The 11635-nt window shown below is 41.2% G+C and overlaps 1 protein-coding gene across 1 annotated transcript in view; it reads left to right on the top strand.

Annotated features, from left to right (window-relative positions):
• Agk (acylglycerol kinase) overlaps positions 1–11635 on the top strand; it is a 72438-nt gene that overhangs the window by 8346 nt on the left and 52457 nt on the right. The window contains exons 4-6 of the mRNA XM_023712756.1: positions 2908–2983; positions 8188–8284; positions 10897–10905. Coding sequence (XP_023568524.1) covers positions 2908–2983; positions 8188–8284; positions 10897–10905 — 182 coding nt within the window. The remainder of the gene's footprint in view (positions 1–2907; positions 2984–8187; positions 8285–10896; positions 10906–11635) is intronic.

Here is an 11635-nt window from a genome sequence, read left to right as displayed (position 1 = left end):
TGCCTCAGCAGGCGCTTAGTGTACCGAGCTATCTCGCGGGCTCCACACCTTCTTTCTTAAATGCACTCGGAGGAGGTTACAGTTGTGTTGTGATTGATACGGCGGGGGGAGACTTCTGAGCTTTGTTTTTAGGAAGTAGCTCTGATCTGCTGGCTGCTGTGCTCTTATCAGGGAGAGAAACCCAGGAAAGAAATTTTCTTAGTATCCCTAGCTCAGCCTTTGAGTTGAACCCGTGAAACAGTGAACCCAAAAGAGATTTCCAGTGAGCCCTTTGAGTCCATTCTGATTGTCATCGACAGCAGTAAAACAGTTACAGTATGTTTAATTTGCCTAACGTATGTTCAGGTGGGCCCTTGTTAGTTCCTGAGGGCATCTGTCCAACCTTCTCAATTTCTGTCGTAGTTCATAAAGAAATATTTTGTTTTCTGAGTGCCATTTGGTGGTTGTATCTCTCAGTGTAAGGGACATGGAATTTGGTCTGTGTATAACTTTGCATGCTCTTCATTAGGTATCACTGTATTTCTTTCTTACATAAAATCTGCTTAAGAAAGTCAAAGCAAGGGTGAGTGAGATAGCTTAGAGGACTAAGTGCCTGCATAGGCAAGTGCAGGGACCGGGTTTGATCCCCAGTACTGCATGCTGCACTGGTCCCACCCCTGGGCACTCCGAGCTGGCCCCAGAGACCAGATGTGGTGCTGTATACCTGTACTCAATCCCAGCACTGGGGAGGCTGGAAACAGGAGGATTACTACAAGTCTGAGCTGTGTAGTGAGTGTTTACACCAAACACATTAAAAAAAAAAGAAAGAAAAAGAAAAAGCCAAAGCATAGCTCATTGGTTTGAAAAAAAAACAACAAACTTTATAAGGAAGATTGAATAAATATGATGGCCATAAATATTAATATACAATTAGATGTTTGACATTGATTTTTTTGGGAAATATCATTTATTTTTGTAATGTGATAGTTAAAAGCATGGTTCCAGTGTATGTGGAACTCTAGAAAAACAAAGCAACAGCAATAGACAGTAGGTGAGTGGTTTCCAGGTGCAAGGAGTAAAGGCAAAATCTTGATAGACAAACACAAGGCAATCTCTGGAATGAAAGATTTTTGTGTCTTGATTGTGGTGGTAGTTTTCTGACTGCATATTTGTTAAACTGAACACTGACAGTGAATACAGTTACCGGAGATCCCACATGCCCCTCCCCATTTTACCTTCACTTTTTTCAATGTCTGTGTCCCTCAACCCCTAGACTGCTTTCAATTCTGACCTGAATTGGATTAAGAGTTCGCTATCAGACTCACATGCATAGTACCTTTGAAGCACAAAAGCTCACCAAAGCCTGTTGAACAATTTCTCATGTAAGACTGAAAAGATGTCTTTTAAGACATTACCATCATGTCATTTTCTTTTCCTCAGAATCTACGTGCCTACATGTGGGGCAGGTTTACTCATTCGTCTGTGCACTAATCCAGCCATACTCAATACCTTCAGAGTATGTTGTACATACTCACTGAAGCTAGGAGACCTGAGGACGAGTAAGAGAGCTTTCAGTCAAGTCCTAAAGATAACCTTGGATATCTGTATTAGTTGGTTTCCCCATTTCCGAGACAAAGTATCTCACACCTACAGCTTCCGTGATGAGAGTTTTTTGGCCCAAGTTTTCCACAGTCCGCTGGCTCTGAGAGAAACATCATGGTAGGAGGATGTGGTGGAGCCAATCTTCTCACTTCATGGCAGACAGGAAGCAGAGAAGGGGAGGAGCAGCAGAGAGAGGCGTATGATCCAGAGGCACACCCCTGCGACCCACCTCCTAGAGCATGCGCAGTGGACTCAGCCTCCCATCAGTGTAGTGCCCCCAGAGTCCAATACGCTGTAGAAGTCTTAGTCTACTCAGGTTGACGATGAAGCTTTACCTTCACCTTCCCAGTAACTTCAATCTTCAGACACTGTCATAGTGACTATCGGAGGTATAAGGTGCTAGGGAAACAGCTAGAACTTCACTGTGCCTGGATGTTTTGGACCAGTTTTTGACTACTTACCCTATAATTACATTAGGTAATTTTGAATATTTCCCTTTTCTAGCAGAAATAATGAAAAATATTTTTTGCTGTTTCTCTAGCGATTTCATTATCATGACATCTTAAGATAAGAAGATGTTCCTAGTACTTGAAATTGTCCAAGATGATAGATATACTTCTTTCCAGAGGGTTGTGGTCACTGAGCTAGATTTATTTATTTTTTCAAAGTTTTATTGATAAACAGATAGCAATGAGACAGTTTCAAATCAAATCGGAAGTACAGTTTCAACAAATAATACACTGCATATATTCTTCTTAGTGGTTAATTGCTGTACAAGATGAGGACTTGTGATGCTATTTACAAACACCATTACAACAAATCATTCTATTCATTAAGAGAAACTGAGCTAGATTTAAATAGGACTGGGTTAAGTCTATTCCTCTGGGCCTCATGCATAATGTTACAGTAAGTACCCTCTCTGACTTTCACTGGAATGTAAGGACATATTGGGAGAGTACAAGTGATTTCAGGAGGACAGGTAGTCTCGTCTACTCTGTCACACTACATTCTAAGCTCCTGTACTGTCTGCCATTCCGTAGGTGCTCAGTTGAATAAATCAGGTATTGTTGTCATGGGCAGAGCCCTAGCTACTACTGTTCATTCTCCAGCGGGGCACACGTGCAGCTGTCGGCGTTCCACATCGTATAGACAGAGGGCAAAGTGGCTTCCTTCCTGTAGGGACTCATTACTCAGTGTAAACCTCTTGGACCTGTACAAACAAAGGAAATCTAGGTTCCATCGTTTTGTTCTAGAGAAGAAGATTGGGATTTTATTCTGCCCAAGAACTTGTATGAACTTACCTGTATCCTTTCTCTTTATCTACAGAAAAGCGAGGACTCTATTTGAAAAAAATGCTGCCCCAATTCTACATTTATCTGGCATGGATGTGACAGTTGTTAAGGTAAGCAAGGCTCTAGAGCATACATGGTATTGTAGCCAAGCTTCTCCCTCGCACCTTCTGCCATATCCTGTGCTCTTGATGTCTCAGCAGAAATCACTTGTCACTTATGAGCAAAGAATTCAGTGTCATCTTGTTCTGACAATTAATAAAAGTGGTTTGGTTTTGTTATGACAGTGTCTGCTTTCATTTTCAGGGTTTTTGGCCAGTTTAGCCTGTCCTGAGGGCGGGGCTGGCACAGCAAGTGGTGCCAGGGATCGAACCGCGGTCCCCTGTGCCTGTCTAAGTTTGCCTAATAAGGCACTTTAGACCACTGAGCTACCTTGCTGGCCCAGTGCTTTCATTTTCAGAACAGGATTAGATGGAGGCATGAACCTTAATACCCTTCATCTGAGAGATAGGAGATGAAACTATCTGTTGAAGGATGAGAACATTAGGATTTTTTTCCTAAAAAATGTGAAACCCTCAAATTTGAGTAATTTAATTTCTTGGTAGCTTCACTTACAAGTAGGCATTCTTTTTGATAAGGAATTCTCTGGTGAAGAACTTTAAACCACAAATCTTTAGAATTTAAGAAAAAAGGGGACAAAAGTTCTATAGAGTTGTGCTAAATCAGGTGTATGAAGTCTTTACTTTGTTGAATTTTAAGTGATATATGTGGGGATGTATTTAGTGAAAACCATTTTTACAATGTGGAAAGTCTGATTGTAATATTACATACTTTTAGGGTGACATAGAGCTTCAGCAGTCATTTAGTCTTAATTTACTGTGCAGTTTTTAGCTCTTCCTCTGTCTGGGACATGGCCTTCCAGTTTACTGTCGGGGATCAGGGGAAAGAGTACATTTGAGTAGCTCCAAGACCCTAGCTCCTAGGTAGGCAAGCTCTGGGATGCTTATGTAAGACTAATAGTATCTGTTTTCTGAATGATTTTTTATTTTTTTCCATAATTTTATTGATAAACAAATAGCAATGAGACAGTTTCAAACCAAATTTGTAGGACAATTTCAATAATTAACACATTGCATACCTTCTTCCTAGTTGTTATTTGCTGTACAAGATGCGGACATGATATCCTATTTACAAACTCTATTAGAACAAATCCCTCTATTCATTAAGAGAATGTAACTATATATCTATCCTAACCATTTTGATTTGTTTTCTGAATGATTGATGCCATTAATGGACAAAACCATCTGCGCTTAAACTTCTGTTAGGAGCAGATTTTCTTTGGGAAACCTCTTCAGTGGTTCTAGAGAAATCCCAATTTTTATTTGTTATAAATTTTTTTTTCATTTATTTCATCTACATTTTCAATTAGATGGCATCAAGTTATTCGTAATATCTTTTTAACTTTCAAATTTCTTTTTTTAAAATTTATTTTATTGTTAATGTGTGTGTGTGTGTGTGTGTGTGTGTGGCCAGCTCAGCCCACCAGGGGGCGGGGCTGGCTGGCATGTGGTACTGGGGGATTGAACCGCGGTCCCTGTGCTTTGCTTAGCTTGTTCTAAGTAGGTGCTTTAGACCACTGAGCCATCTCACCAGCCCTAACTTTCAAGTTTCTTACAGCACCTGTATAGTGCCATTTTTTTAATTTTATTTTTTCAGTATGGAAATGGACTTGGGGCCTTAATGTTGAGCTACATCCCCAAGCATACACCATCTCTTAAAAGTTGAGATTATGTCTCCAAGTGCTAGGATTTCAAGTGTGTGGCATTGTGCCTGGCTCCGTTTTCATTCTTAATATTGCATATTTGTGTCCCTTTTTCTTAGTGGTCTTGTTTATCAATTTCATTAGTGCTTGTCAAGAACAGTTTATTGGTTTGTTCATCTTACCTGTTTGTTTCACGCAATTATTGTCTCTTTCATTATTTTTTCCTTCTTTGGTTTTTATCCTATTGTTGTTTTTATTTACTTTGCTACATGCAAAGTATGATTAAAAAATAGAGTAAATGTTTAAATTTTAAAAAAATTATTACAGTGAAAGCCACATTGCCATTAATTCCCCTGACAGTCCTGTCCCCTTTCTTTGGACACACTTATCCCGTCATTCTTGCCGCTTTCTGAAGCAGCTCTGGATATCGTCTTTCCTGAGTGTCTTGGTAGTGATGGTGGCTGTCTCACTGCCTGGGGTAGTTTCAGGACATTCACCTGTCATGGTCATTGAGTTCAGGGAAGAGCCAGAAGTTGTGCAGATCTGGTGCATAAAAGGTCTGACGACACATTTTGATGTTTTTATGTGACAAAAGTCATTGCAAACATTGTCAGCTGATTCAGAACCTCAGGGCAGCCACAGAAAGACATGAAAGAGGACTTGCAGAACTTCAGCATGTGTCAAGGATGCTGAGATGAGCAGCTTACAGCGAGAGGAGTACAGTGAGAAGGGCTAGGAGCAGTGTGTTCTTTACTGTAATACATTTTCCTCCAGTTTTAAACATTCACTATGTTTCATGATCACAAGTCATATTTCACTAAATTTCACCTTTCCTGCTGCATATATTTAAAGCTATATATTTATTCTGTTGCTTAAGCTATATCCTATAACTGTTGACATATAGTAGTTTCAGATTTACTGTTTATTTCTAATATTTTTTAATTTCAATCATGAATTTGCTCGACCTGTGAATTATTTAGGCAAGTCTTAATTTCCATATCTGACATTTTTTAAGGTATCATTTTGTTCATATTTTCTGACTTAATTACATCATGATAAAAAGTAGTCAATATAAATTCACTTATTTATTTATTTATTTATTTATTTCAGTACCAGGGGTCAAACTTGGGACCTTGCACTTGCCAGGCAGGTGCTTATGCCACTGAGCTATATCCCTACACCACATAAATTCACTATTTATAAGGCATTGCTAAAAGCCTACAAACAGGTTATGTTAGAGACCTGTCCATGGCTTTGACGGAATGCTTGATCCATAAACATTTATCATAATTATTGGTATATTTAAGCTTATTTCTACACCAGTTGTCTATTGCTGCATAGCAGACTGGCTCAGCCACTGCTTTTTCTGATTATGATCCCAGTTATTCAGCAGTCTGTTATTTTTATTTTTTTATTTTTTTGGTACCAGGGATTGAACTCAGGACCTTGTACTTGCCAGGCAGACACTTATGCCACTGAGCTATCTCCCTGGTCCAGCAATCTGTGTTTAAAGATGTTCTTGTGTTGGTCTTGTCTGTGCTCAGTGGCGTGGCTGACACATCCTTTCTCGTGTCTTTAGGTTGATGGTGGCCGTCATATGGCCAGTGTGTCTGCTGGACACCATCACACAATAGCTTGGTTCTTTGAAATGTATCAACAGGCAGTACCTCATGTTATCCCAAATACTTTGTAGTCTGTATGTTTTGGCAATATAGATGCTCTTCTATGAAACTACATTTTCATACCCAGCAAAAGTAACTGTTCTCTAGTAATCATCTTGAACTACTTAGCCCACGTTCAAATGTCCTGTGAGTATGTTTTGTTCTAATTTGATACTTAGCAAGTATATTATGTGCAGTCACTACTCAGGAAATAGAAATTTAAAAGGATGAGAATTAAAAAGTAATAGAAATACTGATATTTTCTTGGAATAGAAACTGCTGCTATTTGTAGGTTTTATTGTCCATCTTTTAAAGTTAGCTTTTATTTTGAAGCAATTTCCAGTTTGGGTCCTGGTTCTGGCAGGTGGGATTTTCTGTTAGAGTTGCCAGCCCTGAGCAGATCTGGGCCTATTGTCTTCCCTCCTGTATTCCTGGGAAGCCCGCATCGACCCTCAGCTCCACCTGCTTCACTGAACGCCCTGAAAACTCTTACTGTTTAGGTGCTGTTTTGAGTTCAGTATTTCATACTGTATTCTTGTTTATTGATATATCCAAGATATTTGTATTCTTTTACTCCGTATCTTTAATTTTCAGTGACAGAGCACTTCATTTGTTATTTTGCTGGAGTGCGACCTTGTAGTATTTCATGTACATGATTGTAGATGATGTACATGTATGTGTGAAGTGTTCTCTTTATGAATGAGGACACAGGGTGCAAAGCTGCATAGTTACACAGCTGTGACAGAGGCGGGATTTACCTCTAAGGTGTGTGTTTCCTGCCTCCACTTGATATGAAACATATTACCCTCTGAGACATCTTACTCATTGTAGGGCAGCGCTATTAGGATATTCTTCTTTTTTTTTTTTTAAATGTATTTGGTACAGGGTCTCACTAGGCAGCTCGGACTCGTAGTGATCCTCCTGTCCTCCTGTCTTCAGCCTCACCAGCACTGGGATTACAGGTGTGCACCACCACCACACTCAGACTCTTGGTGGCTGGCTCAGCTCACCTGGGGGCAGGGCTGGCATGCCATGTGGTCCTGGGAATCAAACCCTGGTCCTTGCGCTTGCCGAAGCAAGTGCTTAGCTTGCTGAGCTGTCTCACCAGCCCAGCATATTCTTATTTTAAGAAAAAAGTTTTGTTTTTTAAATTTTGAGGTACTCATAGGTTCCTGTCTTGTTGAAATTACTCTGCATGTCTCTGACACGAAACATTGTCATTAAACATGGCCAGGCTCAGGTGTCCATTTGTGACTACTTGAAGACACACCTGTATTTTTACGTACAATCACAGCAAAACTATAACTTTCTATTACTTACCAGTGGTGAAACATTGCCTGTGCAATTGCTGGATGTTCTGTCCCATAACAGCAGCCGAAGGAAGCTGTTATGGCCTCTCCCCAGTACATGCTTCAATTGATAAGGAAATTAAGATTCAGAGAGTTTCAGGCCAATCAGAAAGTAGCAGAGTTAATCCAGGCCTCTTGGGCCCTGAAATTTGTGCTCTTCTCCTTACATCTGTCGCTGCTGCTGCTTATTTGCACGGATGCTCGACTTCTGCCTTCCTGTGAAGAGTGATGGGTAAAGGATGGGGCGGAATCTTCGGTCCTTTCACTAGCTCGCTATGTAACTGGAGCAAGTTATTGAGTTTCAGTTTGATTTTTAAAGTGAAAAGCTGCAGTTTCCCTTCTGGACTCTTAAAGAATAAACCTGTAAAACTATACCTGATTGCTTTCAGAGCTGGGTTTTTTTTTTTTTTTTTTTTCATTTCTATTATGTAAAATTTATAGTAGGAGAGTACGGAAAACAGTGTTTAAAGAAAATATTCCATATATTTCACCTTGGTCCTGTGCCCCTAGCATAGTAAATTTACCAGACTTCCTTTGCATTTCAGACGGATTATGAGGGACAAGCCAAGAAACTCCTGGAACTGATGGAAAGCACAGATGTGATCATTGTTGCCGGAGGGGACGGGACCCTACAGGAGGTAGGATTTTTTTTTTTCCTCTTTGAGGCCATTTTGAAGTTGAGAAAAATTAAAATTAGATTTTTAGATATACACATATATACATATATATATTATTGGCAGAACTAGGGATTGAACTGAGGCCCTTGTGCTTGCCAGGGAAGCACTTGTCTTACTGAGCCATCTCCCCGGCCCCGATGCTTATATTTTTATGTTGAATTATTCCCTTAGCCGATATGTAGTGACCTCCTTTATCTCTTCTGATGACTCATAGCTTGAAGACTTGTTTGCAATTAGAACAGCTCTTCCTGCTTTTTTCTGGGTTCCTGTTATGTGAAGTATTGTTTCCCATCCTTTAACTTTCATTCTAGAAATTTCTTTTGGGGTTATATGTGTTTCTTGCCTGTAGCATATTGTTGGGTCTTGGTTCTTGATTCATTCTGCTCATCTGTGTGTTTTGATTATTGAGTTGAGACCATTTACATTGCTGGTTATAAATGATTGCTTATCCTTGTCATTTGATTATTTTCCGACTATTTTCCTGCTGTTCTTTTTCTTTCTCTTGTTTTTAATTGCTCTCCTTACCTGGCGAATTCATTCTTTTTTTTTTTTTTTTTTTGTATTTTAAGGAAGAGTCTACAGTGTGTTCAGGGTCTCACTACTAGAAAGGATCCGCCTGTTTACAGCCTCCCAAGAGGTGGAATTACAGGTGCACGCCACCACACCCAGTCTCAATTGCCCTCTCAGCACATCCAGGGGCAGGGCCGGCACGATAGTCCCAGGGATTGAACCCCGGGCTCCTGCACCTGCTTGTAGGTGCTTTAATCCACTGAGCTATTTAGCCAGTCCTTGGTGAATTCATTCTGTTGAGCTTTTTAGCATTGGTATCTTCATTGTCTCTTTCTAGCATATCCATACAAACTTTTTGGAGTGCTGATTTGATGGTCATGAATTTCTTTAGATGTTCTCTATTGTGGAAGTATCTTATTTCCCCTTCAATTTTGAAAGATAATTTTGCAGAATACGTGAGTCTTGTTAAGTTTTCTTTTCGGGCTTCAAACACTGCGCTCTAAGCTCTCCTTGACTTGCACAGGCTGGGCTTGAACTTGAAATCTTCCTGCCTCAGTCTCCCAGAGCACTGGGGTTACAGGCATCCACTTGGCTGGCATGTACCGTTCTTTATCCACTCACCTACCAACGCACATCTTAGAAGTCTGAGTTTGTATTGAGAATCATCTTTCCTTTATAGGTGATTTGTATCTTGACGTAGTTATAATTTAAGAATTTTTTTTTGAAATTCATTTTTTTAGGATCATTGCTCTCAAACTCTCAGATTTAATACAGTTCTAAACTTCGCTCATGCTCTTGTTTTTGTAAGCCCTCTTTGCCTAGCATATAGAAGGGCTGATGTGTTATCAAATTTCAGTTTGATAAAATTGATTAACAATGGAGGCAAAAGAATGATGGGTAGGATAAGCTTATTCTGTTTTGAAGACTTGTATGAAGTAACCCTGTTTGAAATGGAATTATAGTTTTATAGTTTCAATAAAGATTCCTTTATGTTTTTGTTTTCTGTTTTTTTTTTTTTTTTTTTGGGTGTGTGTGTGTGTGTGGCCAGTGCAGCCCACCCTGGGGGCAGGGCTAGAGCAGCAGGTGGTGCCGGGGATCAAACCGTGGTCCCTGCGTGCTTGCCTACACAGGTGCTTTAGACCACTGAGCTATCTCACCAGCCCCCAAAGCATTTATTTATTATGAGTCTGTCCTTGCAGCACATAATGTTTGCCACCCCCATCCCAGGGAGTTGGTACACAACTATGGTACATCGCCATGGTTTTCTCAACCCTCCCCTCATCCCTCTCCCCTCTCCCTCCACCTCTTGGGCCATTTTCCCACTTGTGACAGATCTGTCTCCCTGTCTTCTGCTGTCTAGCTTTTATTTTGCTGTTGAACGTATTTGGTCTTCTTGCATAAGAGAAGCTGTGTGCTGTTTAAGCTCCTGTGTCTGATCTGTTTACTTAACATTATGGCCTCAAGTGCGTCCATTGTCCTACTCAAGTTTGTCCTTCTTCGTGGCAGAGTAGTGCTCCATTGTGTTAAGTAGCACACTTTGTCCATTCATCTGTTGGTGGATATATAGCCTCCAAGACTTAGCTGATCTTAGGGTCAGGGAGATAGCTCAGCGGTCTAAGTGCCTATCTGGCAAGTGCAAGGTCCCGAGTTGTGTGTGGATCACTGTCATATGCTGTCTTGAGCCCTTTGGGGAAGCCACCTCAAAGGGCAATAGCTGGGTTGAATGCAACATTATTCTTGTAGCCAAAGCTGCTCCAGACTTCAGAGTGCTTGTCAAAGCGTTGCCTCAAATTATTTGTCAGGAACTTGAGGAAGCGCCTTCTACCCCTCAAACTCATTTTCTCCAGGGATAAATCAGACTCCTTTCTGCCCCTGTTCACTCAATTCTAGGCATCCTCACACCGTGATGGAGTTGACTTCAGTGTGTGTGCCAGACACCATGCCAGCTCCTGCGGCACAGTGGTGGCCAGGAGGGCCACAGGCTCTGTCTTAGTTACTCTTCTCTCGTTGCTGGGACAAATACCCGACACTCAAAATGAAGGAAGGAAAGGTTTATTTAGCTCACAGTTACTGGAGGTTTCAGTCCATACTCGGCTGGGTCCAAGGCAGAGCAGCACATAGTAGAGGGCAACCTTTCATGGCAGCGGCAAAGAGCAAGAGAGCAAGGGAGGGGTAGCAGCAGCTCAAGCAGCTGGCTTCTTTTCCCACCTTACATTGTAATGCAAATTACCTGCCCCAGGGCAGGTACCGCATCCACACCCACAGTAATCAATCACAAACTCCAGAAGCTACCCCAAGACTGCATGAGGCTTTGGGGGGACACCTATACACAAACCATAACATTCCGCCCCTGGACTCCCAAAGACTCATGCACATCCCTTTATGCAAGACATTCCAGTCCATCTCTATATTGCCAAAGTCCCAAAAGTTTTGGCATTGCTGAAAAGTCCAAGTCCCAAGATCCAAGGCAAACTCAACTGTGAGCCCCTGTACAAATGAAAACTTAAACACTTGCAACATTCAAAGGCACAAGATAAACACTACCATTCCAAAAGGTACACACATCAGGATACCAAGCATTGGGACCAACACAAGTCCAAAATCCAGCAGGGCAAGCATTAAGTCCTGCAGTTCCATGTGGGACATCCCAAGCAATCTGTGATGAGTTGTGAGCTCCATGAGGCTCCGCCCCTGTGGCACTCTTGGTGGTAGCTCCCATGGCTTCTCTCTTAGGCTGGCTTTGCTTCCTCCTTGCAGTTTCCCTTAGCCGATCCACATTCCTGGCTTTTCCAAACTTCTGGGGTTT

The sequence above is a fragment of the Octodon degus genome, unplaced genomic scaffold, assembly GCF_000260255.1.
Source record: "Octodon degus isolate 3935 unplaced genomic scaffold, OctDeg1.0 scaffold00027, whole genome shotgun sequence".
Taxonomy (NCBI): domain Eukaryota; kingdom Metazoa; phylum Chordata; class Mammalia; order Rodentia; family Octodontidae; genus Octodon; species Octodon degus.
Note: the sequence above shows the minus strand (reverse complement) of the source record. Positions and strands in the feature narration are given on the sequence as shown.